Source organism: Callithrix jacchus, chromosome 22, assembly GCF_049354715.1.
Source record: "Callithrix jacchus isolate 240 chromosome 22, calJac240_pri, whole genome shotgun sequence".
Taxonomy (NCBI): Eukaryota; Metazoa; Chordata; class Mammalia; order Primates; family Cebidae; genus Callithrix; species Callithrix jacchus.
In genome coordinates this window covers 43,860,248-43,880,072 of record NC_133523.1, presented here as the reverse complement: position 1 = coordinate 43,880,072, position 19,825 = coordinate 43,860,248, and the positions used below count along the sequence as shown (strand labels likewise).

Here is a 19,825-nt window from a genome sequence, read left to right as displayed (position 1 = left end):
GAGGAAGGCCACCATGCCTACTAATTTTAAAATTTCTTTTGTAGAGACAGGGTCTTCTCTGTTGCCCAGACTGGTCTCAAACTCCGGGCTCAAGAAATTCTCCTGCTTGGCTCCCCAAAGTACTGGGATTACAGTCCTGAGCCACCATGCCCTGTCTTAAAATTTAAATATAAATAGACCCATGTGGAGTTCTAAATGTAAGATACACACTGGATTTCCAAGACTTAGTACAACAAAAAGATATTTCGCTGAGACTTTAAATATTTGATGACATGTTGAAATGATAGTATTTTCAATCTACTGGGTTAAATAAAATATATCATTAAGTTAATGTTACCTGTTCCTTTTTTTATTTTAATCATTAAATGTAGCTACTAGGAAATGTTACATTACACATCTGGCTTGTATTATATTTCTATTGGACAGAGCTGCTCTAATCCCAGGAGACAGATAAAAAGATTTAAAAAGTAAATTAGATAGTATGGGTTTTGTTTTCATTTTTAAAAAATCCTCTCTCTCTGGGGCCAGGCGTGGTGGCTCATGCCTGTAATCCCAGCACTTTGGGAGGCTGAGGCGGGCAGATCACCTGTCAGGAGTTCAAAACCAGCCTGGCCAACATGGTGAAACCCTATCTCTACTAAAAATGCAAAAAAAAAAAAAAAAAAAAAATCCAGGCACGGTGGCGGGCACCTGTAATCCCAGTTACTAGAGAGGCTGAGGCAGGAGAATTGCTTGAACCCAGGAGGCGGAGGTTGGAGTGAACCAAGGTCACGCCATTGCACTGCAGCCTGGGCAATAGAGTGAGACTCTGTCTCAAAAAAAAAAACCTCTGTCTCTCTTTTTTTCATTTTCTACAAAAACCAAACATAGTATGTTAAATGGTGATAAACGCCAAGGGGAGGAATAAAGCAGGGACAGGGACGTTAGGGTGGAGGATGAAGTTTTCATTAGGGTGGCCAGGGAGGGCCTCTCTGGTGTGGCATTTAAGTAATGACCCAAGAGAGATGATAGGAACGAGCCAGGGAGGTGTTGGGAGAAAAATCCTTCCAGACAGCCAATGCAAAGGCCCTGGGGCCACAATGCACCTGTGTGGCTGTGGCACTGTGAGGTGGGCGACGTGGCCAGAGCCAAATGAGTGAGGGGTAGAGGGTGGGAGTGGATGTAAGAGAGGGGGCAAAGGGTACAACCTCACTTTTACTCTGAGATGCGAGCCCAGGGAGGGCATTGACCTGATTTTTGTCGTTCAGACTCCCTGCCCACCTCCGGTCATGCCTGCCTCATGCCTGCAGAACAGACTTGAATCTCACCGCCTCAGTGAACGGTTCCTTCCTTCTCTGGAACCTGGCTCCTTCTCCATAAAATGCGGAGACTGGCCCCATTCATTCAACTCACTGAGGACTTGCAAGTACGAGACTCCGCCCTGAGTGTGTCTGAGGACCCAGAGAGGAGTCGGCTGGGAGCCCCGCCTCAAGGAGCTCCTGGCCCAGGGTGGGTCTAGGCCTAGCTATCATGGAAGCAAGGAAGTGACCCGGTGCTGGGGGGCTAGAACGTGCTAGGTCCCTCCTGCCATCCAGGGGGCCACGGACAGCAGTGGCAATTCCAAGGCGGTGCAAGCATCCGGCAGGAAAAATAGTCTCCCTACCCTGCGTTGCCCCCTCCTGCTAAAGAAGTCTGCCCCCACTTTCTCTCTCTCTCTTTTTTTTTTTGAGACAGGTCTCGCTCTATCGCCCAGGCAGCAGTTGGAATGCAGCGGCACAAACACAGCTCACTGCAGCCTCAACTCCTGTGTTCAAGGGATTCTCCCACTTCAGCCTCCGAGTAGCTGAGACCACAGGCATGCACAAACAGTCCCAGTTATTATTATTTTTTTCTAGTAAAGACAGGCTGTCACTATGTTACCCCAGACTGGTCTCAAACTCCTGGGCTCAAGTAATCCTCCTGCCTCAGCCTCCACAGTGCTGGGATTACAGGCATGAGCCACCAGGCCCAGCCCCTACTCTCATCCACCACCTCAAACGTCCCCATCTCTGCCCCACCGCATCAGTCACAGAAACAGTGGGAGAGTTCTGTCTTCCCGACAGCAGGGCTTCACCTCTGCCCAACAGACCTAGATGCACCTGCTGTCCCCACCCCACTCCCACATGCCCCTGGAGAAGTCCTTCTGAACGCCCAGCTGCCCTGGAGGCGGCCCTGGATCCGGTCCCAACAGACTCCTGCCTTTCCCTCAAGTCTCTCCCATGTGGAATCTCAGTTCTGCTCAGAGAACCCACTTCCTCCCAGACCCTCTTCTCTCCCAAGCCCAGCAATTACAGCTTCCAGTGACTCTTGGCCCTGAGGCTCTCGGGCCTCAAACGCTGGATGCCTGCACTCCGAATGCAGCAAGGCCTCTCCACCCTGTGGCCCCCAAATCGTCAAGGCTCACCCCAGGCATCCAGTGTGACCTGGATACACCGGGGCCAAGCTCCATCCCTGGGACTTTACCCCCCCTCACCCCCCCACACCACCAACTTCCTCTCCAGCGCTGTGGCCTTTGACCAGGAAGGGTTTGGGAGTTTTTGTAATCACCCAGCCCTATGCCTCCCCTCCCTGGAGCCAAGAGTCCAGGCCCCCAGCCCTTTCCTCCCCCAGGCCAAGGAGTCCAGGCTCCCAGCCTCCTCCTCTCCCAGGATCCAGGAGCCTGAGCCCCCAGCCCCCTCTTCCTATGGATCAGGAGGTACAGGCCCCCTCACCTCACTGCAGCCGGACTAGAGGTGAGGATGCTGAGTTCCGAAGACAGTGAAGACGGACCACAGCGCTGATGGGGCAGGCAGGGCCTGCAGGCCTTGGCTCCCAAGGGCCGAGCCCTTCTGGCTGCCCCACCCTTCCTCAACCAGCAGGAACGCTCTGCCAGGGCTAATTACTGTCACCTGGGCAGGTGAAAGCACCTGCCCTGGGAGGGGCCGAGACTGCTGGGCTTGAAAAAGAAAAGCAGCCAGGGATCCGCCCTGGGGCAGAGGTTGGGGCTGTTGGCATTCGGCCCTCTGACCTGGCTTCTAGTGCTGGGATTCCGGAGTCCTGTCTCAGACCCAGGAGTTCAGGCCCCCAGCCCCTGCTGCTAGAGACCCAGGAGACCCGGCTTGCGGCCCCTCCTACCCTAAGACCCCAGACCTGCAGTTCTGGCCCCGGTTCTTTCCTCCCCTAAGACCCAGGAGTTCAGGCTCTCATCGCAGTCCCTCCTCAGACCTGGGACACCCGTACCCCAAGGCTCCTCCTTGGATCCAGGAGTCCAAGCGCCCAACACCCATTCCCTTGGACCCAAGCACCAGTGTCGTCGCCCCCTCAACCCGCAGATCCTCGGGGCTACCTGGGGGCGCCGGCCGGAGCGGGGAGATGGGGAGAGGGCAAGGGAATCCCCTTCCTCTTCAGGTGTGGCGACCTCCGCGGTCCAGCGCGGGGCGGGGCCCTGTCGCGTCACGGGGTGGGAGCCCGGCTCTGATGTCACCCAGCACCTGCCCGGCTGGGGACGGGGCGGGCCTGGCGCTTCAGGGCCTCTGACTGACAGGGGCCAGGGGAAGGCGGGGGTTGAGCCTGCTGCCAGGTGGGCGGCGGCGGCGGCGGCGGCGCCAGGGGCTCCTCCCCCTTATGGCGGGCAAAGGTCGAGGGCCCGCCGCAGAGAAGGCTGAGGATTCCCGGGATTCAAACCCTGCTCGAGCTTCCTGGGCCTCAGCTTTCCCCGCTGTGAATGGCGGCCAGTGAAATTAATAAAAAGACGTGCAGAAAGTTCCCAGCCCAGTGCTTCATCATTAATCTCCCTCAACCTCAGCTTCCCAACCGTGGGCACGGAACCACAAAATCTGTAGACGGTAAGAGTACCAAGAAGAGGACAGTGTTGTTCTGTCCTGAGCTTCAGTCTCAGGAGTGAAATAAGGAATATATGATGATAAGAGTACCTACTATGTGTCGAGTATTTTCTCTTAGAACAGCTCTTTGAGATCACAAATTTTTTTTTTTTAAGAGACAGGGTCTCTCTCTGTCGCCCAGCATGGAGTGCAGTGCCACGATCATGGCTCACTGCAGCCTTGACCTCCTGGACTCAAGCAATCCTCCCTGCTCAGCCTCCCGAGTAACTGGGACTACAGGGGCGCGCCACCACGCCCGGCTAACTTTTTTTACTTTTTATAGAGACAAGGTCGCGCTATGTTGCCCAAGCTGGTCTCGAACTCCTCAAGCGATTCCTTTGCCTCCACCTCCCCAAGTGCTAGGATTACAGGCCTGAGCCACGGCACCCGGCCTAGAATAATCTCAACAACCAATGACATAGGGACGATCAGCATGTCCGTTTCTCTGATAGGGAAACTGAGACAGGAAGAGTCAAAGTAAGGCACTCAAGGTCACACAGTATAAGAGGGAGGTCCGGGATTCAAGCCCAGACTCTTTTCTGCCATTCTAAAGGAGGGGATCTGGAAAGAACTTGTAGCAGGTCCTTAAAGACATTAATTTCTGCGTCCCCGTTGGTGATACTACCCACCTGCTTCCCCATCTACGCCACAGGACCACCACCTTCCTTAGGGGCCTCCCGCAGGATTGAAAAGGTTAAAGGACCCAGCACACAGTTGGTCTCCGGAGTGTTTTTCCCCACCGGGTCCCCCTGCAGTCACCAGTTTGGGCCAGTCTCACCCTTCCCCTCTCTGTATAATGGGTACAATATAACTCACCTCCAGTCAATACGATAAAGGAAATTATTTAGTTATTTAAAAAAAAAAAAAAAAAGCATCCAAGTACTTTGTAGGGTCTCAAATATGTCCTTTCCCCACCCCTCTGCCTCTGCCAGTCACGGCCCCTCTCTCTGGCCCCCGATTCTGACACGTGAGAACAGAGACATGTCATGCTGGGGGCGGGGGACTGGAGGCGATGACTCAGGTATTAAAGCGTCCGAGGTCCCAAAGACAGCCTCAGTTTCCCCTTCTGCGGAACAGGCCTGGGGCTGCCAGCGAGGACCCCGACCCGGCCTTGCACACAGAGGCAACTGGAGTTGGGGGAGTGTAGACGTCCCGCCCCCCCACCTCCGCCGCCGTCCCGCTGTGCGCCCAAGGTGAGCGTCCGCGTCACCTCCCCGCCTTCCCCCGCCTCCTGCGCCGGCACCCGGGCCCGGATCGCAGCCCCCAGGCTCCAGCTTCCCCGGGCCCAGACCCGTTCTGCCGCCCCCGGAGGGCTGCCAGCCCCGGGCACTCACCGGCTTCCAGGGCCGTCCCGAGGCTTCGGCCTGGGGAGAAAGAGGGGCGGGTCCGCCGGGACAGCCCCGCCCCCACTAGCGCAGCAGGGGCCAATCGGCAACCGCTGCGGCAAGCTACGGCCCCGCCCCTGGGGGAACGGGAGCCGCCAATCAAAAAGAGCGGCTGGCGGGTGGGGCCAATCAGAAGTTGTCGAAGGGTGCCAGCCGTGGGAAAAGAACGCGGCCGGAGCGCAGAGCTAGGCGGCACGGTCGAGGGTGGGAGCCGAGGCCTGACAGGCACGGGGCGCCACCAATGGCGGGGTGCGGGGGGCGGCCGGGGGAGGGAGGCCCAAGGGGCCCGGGTGAATGGGCCGCTTTGTGCGCAAGGCATGAATGGGCGCCTTTGTATGGGCCGGCGTGGGGGGGCTGCCGGAGGCCGGAATGCCTGGGTCCCCCAGGAGCCGGCGGGCAGGAGAGACAGGAGAGAGAATTCACTTTTGTCGAACGTAGACCATGTACCAGGCACCCTCCCAGGCTCTCACCCACCGAGTAGGTGTGGGCCGTGATACCATCAGAATAACAATGATCGTTTATCGAGCACCCGAAGTAGGCCGGGAGCTGTGCTCAGCACCTTACCTGCATGATCTCATTCAATCCTTACAACGAACCCCTTGAAATTGGTGCTATTAAGATCTTCATCTTCTAGGTGAGGTAAGCCCAAGCTTAGAAAGAGGGTGTTAATTGCAGAAAGTTACAGAGCTGGCTGATGGCAGAGCAAGGACTCAGATCCAACCAGAAGCTGTGCTTTTAACCTCCATGCTATGCCCAAACGTGGCAATGATTCCCAATTCACAATTTACATATGGAAAAACTGAGGCTGGGAGAGGCAGAAGACCCCAAGGTTGGCAGGGCACAGTGGCTCACACCTGTAATCCCAACACTTTGGGAGGCCAGGGCTCGAGGATCACTTGAGCCCAAGAGGTCAAGACTAGCCTGGGCAACATAAACCCCACCTCTATTTAAAAGGAAAATAAAAAGAGACAAAGTCACAGAGGAATGGCTCCACTGAACCCGAGGTGGCCTGCCAGCCTGTCTCGGCTGCTCAGCAGCTGTGTGGACTCAGGCCAGTTGCTGGACTTTTTTGAGATTCCATTTATTTCAGCACTTGTAAAATAAGAGTGATGGACTGTCTGCCGTCAACCTTGCCCTCCTTACAGTCTGCTCTGTTCAGATGGGCCTTTCCTCTGTTCAGAACCTTCCATGGCTCCCACTTCACTCAGTAAAAGTCAAAGAACTCACTATGACCCACGAGGTCCTGCAGGATGTGGCCTTTTTGCTCTCTCTGGTCTCACCCGCACGTTCCCCACTTCATACTGCTCGTGGCTTCATTTCTCAAACACTCCTGAGGCCTGGTGCTGCCCCAAGGCTTTTGCATTCTCTGTTCTGTCCAGCAAGAATACTCTTCCCAAGGTTATGCGTGACAGCCCCCCCTCCCACATCATCTACTCTGCTCCAATATCACCTCTTCCAAGAAGCCTTTCCTGGCCATCCTATAGAAGACAGTTCCACTCATCACTCTCTGCTTGACACCACTTTGCTTGTTCTCATAGTGCTGGGAGTGTTTGCTAATTTATCTGTTTATCATCTGTCTCCTCACTAGAATTGAAGTCCCGCAAGGACAAAGATCTTTATTTTGTTGAGTGCCTGGCACACAGTAGGTGTTTAATAAGTGTTTGTCGAGTAAATAATAATGAGTCCTTGTACTGAGTGGATTAAGTGAATTGGTGCATACAAAGATTTCTTTTTTTTTTTTTTTTTTTTTTTTGAGACGGAGTTTCACTCTTGTTACCCAGGCTGGAGTGCAATGGCACAATCTCATCTCACCACAACCTCCGCCTCCCAGGTTCAAGCAATTCTCCTGCCTCAGCCTCCCAAGTAGCTGGAACTACAGTCACCTACCACCATGCCCAGCTAATTTTTGTATTTTTAGTAGAGACGGGGTTTCACCATGTTGACCTGGATGGTCTTGATCTCTTGACCTCATGGTCCACCCACCTCAGCCTCCCAAAGTGCTGGGATTACAGGAATGAGCCACTGTGCCCGGCCACAAAGCTCTTAGTACTGTCACTGGGGAAAAAGCTAAATAAGAAAATACTGGCCGGGCATGGTTGCACACGCATTGGGAGTTGGATGCTGGAATCAGTGTCTGCCTTCAGCACCCAACTCCAGCTCTCTTCTCTTGTCTCTGTGTCTACCATCTCTTATCTCCCAACTTTTCCTTTGATCTTTCTCTGGCTTCTTTCTCCTATGCCAGACTTCGTATGTATATACTTTCTTTCCTGCACTCTGTTTATAGGGCAATAAATGGCAATAGTCATGATGATCAGTATTTTCTTTTTCTTTTTTTTTGAGACAGAGTTTCACTCTTGTTACCCAGGCTGGAGTGCAATGGCGCGATCTCGGCTCAGCAATGGCAAAGGTGAATCACAGGACCATCCCTGCGGTCACAGGGTCAAGATTGCCGCGGCTTTGAGATCTACTTCTTTGCAGGTGGGGAAACTATATCCAGGGGAAGAAAAGGACCTTTCTGAGAGTACCCGCAGTGATAACAGCTCATGTTTGTGACATCTCATTGTGCACTGCAAACATGACTGTCATTATGTCAATGCATCCTCATGGCCGCCCATGAGGCTGGCAGTGTCATGCCCACTTTATAGGCCAGCAACATGTCCAGGGTCTCCTGGCTGCTGCCGGTGGTGGATCTGGGCTCCAACTCCTGTGGATCAGACCCCTGAATCTGTCTTAACCAAGACAGAGCTGAGGGCTCCTGTCACTCTGGCTGGCGTGTTCTCCATAGAAACATCCTGCAATGAGGATAACGAAAGCTGCTGTGTATGGAGTGCTGACTGTGTGCTGGACATTGTGCCCTTTTACATATTAACTCATTGGATTTTCTCCACAACGCTGCAAGGGTGGTGCTATTATGATCCCCATTTGATGGACAGAAAACTGAGGTCCAGGCCAGGCGCAGTGGCTCACACCGGTGATCCCAGCATTTTGGGAGGCCAAGGTGGGAGGATCACCTGAGGCAGGAGTTTGAGACCAGCCTAGCCAACATAGTGAAACCCCATCTCTACTAAAAATACAAAAATTAACCAGGCATGGTAGCAGGCATCTGTAGTGCCAGGTACTCAGGACACTGAGACAGGAGAATTGCTTGAACCGGGAGGCGGAGGTTACAGTGAGCTGAGATGGTGCCATTGCACTCCAGCCTGGGTGACAGAGTGAGACTCCATCTAAAAAAAAAAAAAAAGAAAAAAGAAAGAACCCTAAGGTCTAGAGACATGAACGTCCTGATCGCAAGGGCGCTAGGAAAGAGTGTGGACTAGGACACAGCAGAATTTCAAACAGGAAAGAAGGCACTGGCACCCACATTTTAACTATAATCTGCCTGGTAACTGGTGATGTCATAAGCACCAGCCAGGGCTAAATCTAGCTGGCAACCTGTGATAGCATCATGCCCACCTAGGTTCTAAACTGAGCTTGTAATTGGAGATGTCATTAATTCTGTCAATCAATGGGGTCATTGATGACATCACTGAATGATAGTAATGAGCTTTCTTTTGCTGAGGGCATTCTAGGAGCTGGATGCCCATATCAGCACTTTGAAAGTTGCAGGTATTTATTGAGTGCTTACTGTGTTCCAGGCACAGTTCTAAGCCCCTTCTGTGAGTTAAATCCCATAATCCTCCTAATAACACTAAGTGGTAAGTACTAATGTCAAACCCATTGTACAGATGAGGATGCTGAGGCACAGCTGCCCCAGGTTGCAGAGTTCAAAGGTGGCACAGCCTGTGTTTCAATCTATGTAGTCTGGCTCCAGAGCTTGGGCTACAAAAAGCCAGCAGAGGGAGGCTGAGACCCAGAAAATCAAGTCCAAATGAGGCATTCCACTGCCTCTGAGCTCTCCATCTGTCCTCCATCCAGGTCTGCCAGAGAAGGTCCTCAGGATGAAGCCATTAAAATCGTGAGTCCCTGGCTGTCCAGGATTGGGTCTGATCCTCCTGTGGGCACTGAGGGTATCAGCTGCAGCAGAGAGGGAACCCAGACTATGAGGGTGGATGGAACACCAAGACAGGTGTGTGCTGGGGAAAAGGAAAAGGGAATAGGGGGTGTTCTGAGCCTCCAGGGAAGCTGGATTCCCACCAGCTGGCACAGCCCCCAGACAAGACCTCGTTATGCCGAATCTGAGTACTGAGCAGCATAAGTGTGGGGAAAAGCCAGCAAGGAGCTAAGCTGATGAAAATCAAAAGCTGTTAGCACCAAAAGACAGGGCGAGAAAAAAAGAAAAAGAAGATAAAAAGTTGGAGCTGAAAGGGGAAGAGACAGGAGAACCAAGGACAGGGCAGCTTTGTGGAAGAGAGTGTGGGGGGAGTTTTTTGAGCAAGAAAAAATTAGGGGGCAACTTCCATGACTGGTGGAGGGAGAGGGGCCTGAGTCTTAGGAAAAAATAAGGAGGGCATCTGGGCACAGTGGCTCACGCCTATAATCCCAGCACTTTGGGAAGCCAACACAGGCTGATCACCTGAGGTCAGGAGTTCGAGACCAGCCTGACCAACATGGAGAAACCCAGTCTCTACTAAAAATACAAAATTAGCCGGATGTGGTGGCGCACGCCTGTGATCCCAGATACTTGGAAGGCTGAGGCAGGAGAATCACTTGAACCCAGGATGTGGAGGTTGCGGTGAACTGAGATTGCGCCGTTGCACTCCAGCCCGGGCAAGAAGAGCAAGACTCCATCTCCAAAAAAAAACAGGAAGGAGGAAAAGGGTGCTAAGTTTTGCCATGAGTCCTGACTGCAGTCCTGCCTGGTCATTTTCTCTGCAGCAAAGACCTGAATGGTTCCAGGATTTTATTTTTGGTCTCCGGGCTGTTGTTTCCCTGCATGTGACTTGCAGCTGGAACTCGCTCTAAGACAAGAGCAAGCTGGCAGCCCCTGTGTGTCACAGATGAGTGACAGGTTCAGTTCTGCAATAAGTATGTTTTGAGCGCCTACTGTGTGTCAGGTATTGTTCTAGACTCTTGTCTAGAAGTGTGTGGTCAGCACACTTCGTGTAGAAGGCCAGACAGTAGATGGTTTCAGCTTTGCGGGTCGGAAGTCTTGGTTCTAATCATTCCACGCTGTCCTTGTAGCATGAAAGCAGCCAGAGACAATATGCAAATGAATGGGTGAGGTAGTATTCCAAGAAAACTTTATTTATACCAACAGGGAGAATTCGGCCGATGGGCTAAGGTCTGTAGTTTGCAGACCCCTGTTTTTTGTTATTGGTTGATTTTTTGTTGTTGCTTTTTTTGGAAGGATTTTTTTTTTTTTTTTTTTTTTTGAGATGATGTCTCACTGCACCCAGGCTGGAGTGCAGTGGCACAATCATGGCTCACTGCAGCCTCAACCTCCCGGGCTTGAGCAATCCTTCCAACTAAGCCTCCTGAGCAGCTGGGACTACAGACACTCAACACCATGTCCAGCTACTTCTCAAAAAAATATAGTTTGTCTTTCTTTCTTTTAAATAGAGATGGGGGCCAGGTGTGGTGGCTCATGCCTATAATCCCAGCACTTTAGGAGGCCGAGGCAGGCAGATCATCTGAAGTCAGGAGTTCGAGACCAGCCTGGCCAATATGGCGAAACCCATCTCTAATAAAAACACAAAACTTAGCTGGGCATGGTGGCAGGCACCTGTAATCTCAGCTACTTGGGAGGCTGAGGGAGGAGAACTGCTTGAACCCGGGAGGCAGAGCCAATATCATGCCACTGCACTCCAGCCCGGGTGACAGAGCAAGACTCTGTCTCAAAAAATATAATAATAATAATAATAATAATAATAATAATAAAATAAATAGATACAGGGTCTCACTATGTTGCCCAGGCTGGTCTCAAACTCCTGGCCTCCACCAATTCTCCCTCCTTGGCCTCCCAAAGTGGCAAGATTATAGGTGTGAGCCACTAGGCCCCACTGCTGGTGACACATTGATCAGAAAGGAGAAGAAGACATCAAAGCTATTTTTAAAACATTCTTTTCTTTTTGATTTAAAACAATTTAAATTACACAAAGTAGAAACAATTTAAACATGAGGGCAATATTTCCTTTGACCTGGCCCTTCTTTTTCACTCCACCTTCCAGATGTACCCCTCATAATATGTTGGTGTAATTTCTTCCAAAAATACTTACTTTTTTTTTTTTTTTTTTTGAGGCAGGGAGGGTCTCACTCTGTCACTCAGCCTAGAGTGCAGTGGCACAATCACAGCTCACTGCAGCCTAAACTTACCACCCTGGGCTTAAGCAGTTTGCCCACCTCAGCCTCTAGAGTAGCTGAGACCACAGGCACTCACCACCCTGCCTGGCTAATTTTTTAAATTGTCTTGTAGAGATGAGGTGTCACTCTGTTGCCCAGGCTGGTCTTGAACTCCTGGGCTCAAGCGATCCTCCCACGTTGGCCCCGCAAAGTGCTGGGATTACAGGCATGAGCCACTGAGCTGGATCTACCATTTACCATTTATTTACATTGGGGTCAGCAAATGCGGCCCGCAGGCCACCCTGGCCGGCTGCCTGGGTTTGTAAACACGCTCTCATTGGGACATAGCCATGCTTGCTGGTTTACTATTGTCTGTGGCTGCGGCAGCTTTCACGCTATCAGCGCACAGTTAAGCAATTGTGCCAGAGACCATATGTTCAAAGCTGAAAATATTTATCATCTGAGCCTTTACAGGAAAAGCTTGCCAACTCCTGGTTTCCATATACAGACACAGAACTAGGAAATATTATGATTTCTTGAGTTTAGGGATATAGGATGATACTTGATACAGGGAAATTTGACTTGCTGCTTCTTTTTTTTTTTTTTTTTTTTTTTTTTTGAGATGGAGTCTTGCTCTGTTGCCCAGGCTAGAGTGCAGTGGTATGATCTCAGCTGACTGCAACCTCTACCTCTCTACCTCCTGGGTTCAAGTAATTCTCATGCCTCAGCCTCCCCAGGTGCTAGGATTAAGGCGCCCACTACCACACCCAGCTAATTTCTGTATTTTTAGTGGGGACAGGGTTTCACCATGTTGGGCAGGCTGGTCTCAAACTCCTGAACTCAAGTAATCTGTGCACCTCGGCCTCCCAAAGTGCTGGGATTCCAGGTGTGAGCCACCCCACCCAGCTTGACTTTCTTTTCTTACTCGGCAAAATGTCTTGGCCAATGTTTGATGCTCTATATTTTCTTTGTTTCTTTTCTTTCCTTTTTCAAAACAGGGCCTTGCTCTGAAGCTGGGCTGGAGTGCAGTGATCATGGTTCACTGCAACCTCCACCCCCAGGCTCAAGTGATCCTCCCACCTCAGCCTCCTGAGTAGCTGGGACTATAGCCACGCACCACCATACCTGGCTAATTTTTGAATTTTGTAGAGATGGGGTTTTGCCATGTTGCCCAGGCTGGTCTGGAACTCCTGAACTGATGTGATCCTCTCACCTTGGCCTTTCAAAGCACTGGGATTACAGACGTGAGCCACCACGCCCGGCCCGTGCTCCGATGTTTAGATTCACCTGCATCTTGTCTACACCACACAGTACCCCACAGCCGGAGCCTAGCTATGGTTCCTTTGACTCCTCACCCATTGGTGGGGCTGCTGGTGGTTTTCCACATTCCACCTTTACAAACGGCGACGCAGGGGACAGCCTCCCTCCTGCTTCCTCATGCAGGAGGAGTGATATTGCTGGGTCAAAGAGTACATGCTGTTAAGATTTTCATAGACGTTGCTAAGTGGCCACCCACAACAAGACTGTTTTCCTTTTTAGGAAAAAAAAAAATGACAAATAAACCAGTGCAGTATTTATTACACGGCTGTTCCCTGAAGGGTTCCACCCCGAGGCGGCTCACCTATCATTCCCTGAACCCTGGACGTGCTGTGGACTCTCACTCCTTTGGACTCGCTGGTACTTTCTCCACCCTTCTCTGCCTGGCGACATGCTGCCAGAGCTTCCAAACCCACGTTAGATGATGGGGCAGAATTTTGCGACACTCACTGTGCATTTCTCCCGGGATCCAGCAATCCCGCTTCCAAGTAGGTACCATAGAGAAGCACGCACAGGTGACACACGAGGACGCACCCCGGGCAGCATTACAGGTGGGAATGAGGAGGTGGAGACCACCACAGGGTCTGTCCCATGGGAGCTGATAAGCAAAAGGGAGGGGATTCCTCCATGGTGTCCTAGAAGCAGTAAGTCAGTTTCACTTGATAACATGGAGAGAGCATAAAAACATAACGTTGACCGGGCGCAGTGGCTCATGCCTGGAATCCCAGCACTTTGGGAGGCTTAGGCGAGCGGTCATGAGGTCAAGAGATTAAGACCATCCTGGCCAACATGGTGAAACCCTGTCTCTACTAAAAAAAAAAAAAAATTAGCTGGGCATGGTATGAGATGCTCCTGTAGTCCCAGCTACTCAGGAGGCTGAGGCATGAGAATTGCTTGAACCCAGGAGGTGAAGGTTGCAGTGAGCTGAAATGGTACCACTGTACTCCAGCCTGGTGACAGAGACTCGTCTCAAAAAAAAAAAAAAAGCATAATGCTGGGCCAGGCATGGTGGCTCATGACTGGAAACCCAGTACTTTGGGAGGTCGAGGTGTGGAGATTGCTTGAGGCAGGGTTGAGACCAGCCTGGGCAACATGGTAAAACCCTGTCTCCACTAAAAATGTAAGAATTAGCTGGACGTGGTGGTGTCCACCTGTGATCCCAGCTACTTGGGAGGCTAAGGCATCAGCTCTGCTTCAAAAAACAAGACAAAAAAAATGTTGAATTGAAAAAGTAGGAAATAAACCAGTCTATAACACAATTTAAAAGAGCATTTATCCTTTGTGTCAATTTGGAAGATATCATTACAGGAAGCAAAGCTATCTGTTCTGTGTTTCTACATACACAAGACTGCATGAATGTGAAAGGTGTCAGGGTTTAGCCGGGCGTGGTGGCTCACGCCTGTAATCCCAGCACTTTGGGAGGCCAAGGCAGGTGGATCACAAGGTCAGGAGTTCAAGACCAGCCTGACCGAGATGGTGAAACCTTATCTCTTCTAAAAATACAAAAAATTAACTGGGTGTGGTGGCATACGCCCATAATCCCAGCTACTCGGGAGGCTGAGGCAGGAGAATTGCTTGAACCCAGGAGGTGGAGGTTGCAGTGAACAGAGATTGTGCCACTGCACTCTGGCCTGGGTTACAGAGCAAGACTCTGTCTCAAAAAAAAGAAAAAAAAAGGTATTATGGTTTGTTTATGGGGTCCCAGAGGAAGAAACAGGAGTGAGACTGGAGTCTTGAAGGAAAAAATTAAAAAGAAAGCAACATCGGGATACACACAAATGATAGAGAAACAGGAACAGAAAATATGACAGAATTCTATGCACCTAAGTCCACGCCCTGTAAGGGGATCCGTCCTGGAGGGCAATCGCTTCTCAGAAGCCTTCTGCAAATGGCATCCCCAACCCTCCATTCCTTCCCCAGCCAGAATCAGTCCCTCTCTCCTCTCATTCAATGCCTTCTGCTCAGTTACACTAGACTGACACTGTGCCCATGACCGTCTCCCCAGCCAGGGCAGGAACATTTTGAGGGAAGGAAACCAAATGTGTGCCTCAATGTTTCTGATCTGTAAGAAGAGGGATCATGATCGCACTATCTGCCGGCCCGGTGCTGTGGCTCACACCTGTAACCCCCGCACTTTGGGAGGTGGAGGTGGGCAGATCACTGGAGCCCAGGAGGTGGAGGCTGTAGTCAGCCCACTGCACACTCCAGCCTGGGCAACAGAGCAAGATCCTGTCTCTAAAACAGAAGAAAGAAAAAGAAAGAGACCGGGCGCAGCGGTTCACGTCTAATCCCGGCACTTTGGGAGGCCAAGGCAGGCAGATCACCTGAGGTCGGGAGTTCAAGGCCAGCCTGACCAAAATGGAGAAACCCTGTCTCTACTAAAAAATACAAAAATTAGCCGGATATGGTGGCGCATGCCTGTAATCCCAGCTAGTTGGGAGGCTGAGGCAGGAGAATCGCTTGACCCCGGGAGGCAGAGGTTGCAGTGAGCCGAGATCTCACCACTGCACTACAGCCTGGGTGATAGATAGATCGAGGCTCAGTCTCAAAACAGACAAAACCAAAGGAACTGGGATTACAGGTGTGAGCCACTGTGCCTGGCCAGCGGCCATGATTATTAATATCGTGATTATTATCGGGCTTGGCCTCATGACGTTGGGAAAGGCCTCGTCTCAATGTCCCCTTCTTCAGAGTGTCTTCCCTGACTGTTCCATAGGCAGCCCTGCCAGTGCCTGCGGCGCCTCCCTTCCAGCCTCTTCCCCGGGCGCGGACACTGCCTGCTTACCTGTCGGTCTCCCGCACTGGGCCGGGGAGTCCTCACAGACCGGGGCCAGCGCTGGTTTGCCTCGGGTTCCTCAGGGCCTGGCATAGCAGCCGGTGTCCCTCTGGTCTTCAGGGACATCTGTCCACCCGAATGGAATGCAGGCTGAGGGCAGATGAAGCAGGTGTATGATTAACGAATATATGGAGGGGTGTAGGTGATAATGGCCCGGTGACAAAGGTAGGACGGTGGCACTGAGTTCCCATCTGGTTTCAACCCACCTCCCGCCTCCTCCCTACCACGCCCCTGCATGCTCCCTGCACTCCGGGCTCCGGCCCAGAAACCACCCCTGTCCTGAACCTGAGTCCCGGAAAGGCCCTTTCCTTGGACTGTCCTTCCTTCCCCTTCCCTCCTCCTCACCATGGCAGGTGACACAGGCGTGCACAGGCAACACCTGCACGATTCTTAGTCTTGGTGCACATACCATAGGTCCCTCGGCAGCCGATAAAACTTGCGGACCCTTCCCCAGAATTGCCTTTTTAAAGTTGGGTTTACTAAATGTGTGTACAAATTTATAATTTTTGTGTATGTTTGCATAATTTTACACAATATATACATATATAATTTATATGTGTTTACCTACGAGGCAAAAGTCATCCTTTTTTTTTCTTTTTTTTGAGATGATGTTTCACTCTTGTTGCCCAGGCTGGAGCGCAGTGGCGCGATCTCAGCTCACTGCAACCTCCGCCTCCCAGAATCAGGAGATTCTCCTGCCTCAGCCTCCCAGGGAGCTGAGGCACTCCTGCTGAGGGACACCTGCCACCACACGTGGCTAATTTTTGTATTTTTAGTAGAGATAGGGTCTCACTAAGGGCTAAAATAAACACGATTCACAACATCGACTGCTGGTGAGGGTGTGGAGCAATTGGAATTGTTTTATGCTGATAGTGGAATGTAAAATGGTACAGTCACTGTTGAGGGGTGAATAGTGGCCCCCCAAAGATGTCTGCATCCTAATCCTTGAAGCCTGCGAATATGCTGCCTTACATGGCAAAAGGAACTTTGCAATTGTAATTAAGGATCTTTTTTGTTTCTTTCTTTTGTGTGTGTGTGTGTGTGTGTGTGTGTGTGTATGTATGTGTGAGAGACAGAATCTCACTCTGTCATCTGAGCTGGAGGGGAACGTTGCAATTAGGGCCCACTGCAACCTTGAATTTCTGAGCTCAGGTGATCCTCCTGCCTCAGCCTCCTGAGTAGCTGGGACTACAGACATGCACCTCCATGCCCAGGTAATTTAAAAAAAAAATTTTTTTTTTTTTTTGAGACAGAGTTTCTCTGTTGTTACCCAGGCTGGAGTGCAATGGCACGATCTCGGCTCACCGCAACATCCGCCTTCTTCGTTCAAGCAATTCTCCTGCCTCAGCCTCCCGAAGAGCTGGGACTACAGGCGCGAACCACCATGCCCAGCTAATTTTTTTGTATTTTTAGTAGAGACGGGGTTTCACCTTGTTGACCAGGATGGTCTCGATCTCTTGACCTCGTGATCCACCTGCCTCGGCCTCCCAAAGTGCTGGGATTATAGGCGTGAGCCACCGTGCCCGGCCTAAAAAATTTTTTTGTAGAGGTGGGGTCTCTCTGCTTGCCCAGGCTAGTCTCAAACTCCTGGCCTCAAGCAATCCTCTTGCCTCCACCTCCCAAACTGCTGGGATTCTAGGCATCAACCACCATGCCCAGCCCAGAGTTCATTTTAAACATTCCAGAGTTGATGGGTTGATGGGCATTTAGAAGGTTTCAATGTCTTGCTGTCACAGACAAGGGAATTTTTTTAAAAAAAGATCTTTTCATCCATGCCTCTTGGTGAACACAGGCCAGTTCTTTCTCCCTAGGGTAGCCACTAGTAAGCAGTACTGCTGGATCTTAGGGCGTGTGCATTTTTCCCCTAAAACTTACTGAGCATTTCAAGGATACAGAAAATTTGAGGGGGAAAAAAGTGTGCAATGAACGTCCGAGCAGCCCCCAGCCAGATTCTACAGCTGTTAATATTCTGCTGTGTTAGGCTGGGCATGATGGCTCACACCTGTAATACCAGCACTTTGGGAGGCCGAGGTGGGAGGATCACTTGAGACCAGGAGTTCAACACCAGCCTGGCCAACATAGTGAGATCTCCTCTCCGTAAAAAATTAAAAAATGAAGTGGGAGGATAGCTTGAATCCAGTACGTTGAGGATGCAATGAGCTGTGATTGTGCCACTTCACTCCTGCCTGGGTAACAGAGTGAGACTCTGTCTCCAAAAAAAAAAAAAAAAAATTGCTGTATTAGCTGTGTTGGATAAATATGTATCCATTCATTCTTCAATTTCAGCAGTTCTAAACCAAGAACAAATCTGTCCCCCCAGGGACATTGGAAATGTCTGGAAACATGTATTATTGTCAACCTGTGTGGGGGGGAGTGCTGTTGGCATTTAGTTGGTAGAGGCCAGGATGTCAACCACCTCCCACAATGCACGGGACAGTCTCCTACGACAAAGAATTCTCTAGCCCCAAATGTCAGTAGTGCTGGAGTTGAGAAGCTGCCGTTTATCCATTCATTAGAATCCTCTTCAGAAGGGGAGAAGCAAAGCAAAGCACACTGCCATGTGTGTACCTACACAACTGTCTTGCATGCTCTGCTCATGTACCCCAAAACCTAAAATCCAATAAAAAATTAAAAAAAAAAAAAAAAAGAATCCTCTGCAGACATCAGCAGGCTTCAGCCATAAAAACATCACACATGCCATTAACTCAAACTCAGTATTTGTTTAGGGTTCCCCCTTTTTTTTTAAGGTAAAATTTACAGACAGTTAAATGTACAATTCCCAAGTGAACCATTCAAAGAGTTTTGACAAGTGTATACACCCAACTATAAAAAAAAGAACATTTCCACATCCTAGAAAGTGACCTGACACTCTCCCAGCCAACTTGCACCTCCACCCACCCCCAGGCAACTAGTGTTCTGATTGTCATCGCCATAAATTAGTTTTGTCTGTTCTAGAGCTTTTTATAAATAGAATCCTATAGCAGATGATCTTTCGTGTTTCTTTCACATAAAGCTTTTGATAGTCATCCATGTTGTTGTATGAATCAGTCATTTGTCTCTTTATTTTTATTTTATTTTTTTGAGACGAACTTTCGTTCCTGTTGCCCAGGCTGGAGTGCAATGGCACCGTCTCAGCTCACTGCAACCTCCGCCTCCCGAGTTCAAGCGATTCTCCTGCCTCAGTCTCCAGAGCAGCTGGGATTCCAGGCACGCGCCACTACGACCAGCTAATTGTTGTATTTTTAGCAGAGACCGGGTTTTGCCATGTTGGCCAGGCTGGTCTTGAATTCCTGAGCTCAGGTGAGTCCACTGCCTCGTTCCCCCAAAGTGCTGGGATCACAGGCGTGAGTCATCACGCCGGGCAAGTCATTTTTTAAAAATTACTGTCTACAGGCCGGGTGTGGTGGCTCACGCCTATAATCCCAGCACTTTGGGAGGCCGAGGCAGGTAGATCACGAGGTCAAGAGATCGAGACCATCCTGGTCAACAAGGTGAAACCCCGTCTCTACTAAAAATACAAAAAAATTAGCTGGGCATGGTGGTGTGTGCCTGTAATCCCAGCTACTCGGGAGGCTGAGGCAGGAGAATTGCTTGAACCCAGGAGGCCGAGGTTGCGGTGAGCCGAGATCGCACCATTGCACTCCAGCCTGGGTAACAAGAGCGAAACTCCGTCTCAAAAAAAAAAAAAAAAATTGCTGTCTAATATTCCATCATATGGATGTGCCAGCTTGCTTGTCCATTCTCAGGTTGATGGATAGCTGGGATATTTCCAATTTGGAGTTATCGTGAATAAAGCTGGATCAATATCTTGTCTGAGTCTTTTTGTAGATATATGTTTTCATTTTTCTTGGGTAAATACCTAAGAGTGAAATTTTCGGTCACAGAGGAGGTATAGGATTGAGGTAGGAGGCAGGCAGGACTCAACGCCGCCAGATTAAAGACTAAGCCAGGAAGAGGCCCTGAAAGCACCTCTCCGGGAGACACGCCCACCTTTGCCATGACAGTTTACCACTGCCATGGCAACAGCCGGAAGTTACCGCTCATTCTCTAGCTAATTCTGAATAGCCCGCCCCCTTAATTAGCATATCATTAAAAGTGGGTATAAATATGACTGCAGCCCTGCTGCTCCCACTCAGCACGCCGCTTGTTGAGCGGCGGGTGGTCCCGGGGCTGTAAATCGGCCACCATCT

At 50.6% G+C, this 19,825-nt stretch overlaps 1 protein-coding gene across 14 annotated transcripts in view; it reads right to left on the bottom strand.

Moving 5' to 3' along the window:
- Positions 1–15,703, bottom strand: part of MYH14 (myosin heavy chain 14) — a 101,047-nt gene extending 85,344 nt beyond the window's left edge. For 4 of the 14 annotated variants that reach the window (XM_035286550.3, XM_035286552.3, XM_035286551.3 and 1 more), the window contains exon 1: positions 15,585–15,703. In XM_035286550.3, the coding sequence (XP_035142441.2) occupies positions 15,585–15,701 (117 nt within the window). In that variant the 5' untranslated portion in view covers positions 15,702–15,703. Of the gene's footprint in view, positions 1–2,729; positions 2,889–3,343; positions 3,445–5,212; positions 5,261–15,584 lie in introns of those variants that run through there. The other 10 variants (XM_035286553.3, XM_035286557.3, XM_078359511.1 and 7 more) reach the window with 3 other exon arrangements.
- Between the last annotated feature and the right edge of the window lie 4,122 nt (positions 15,704–19,825).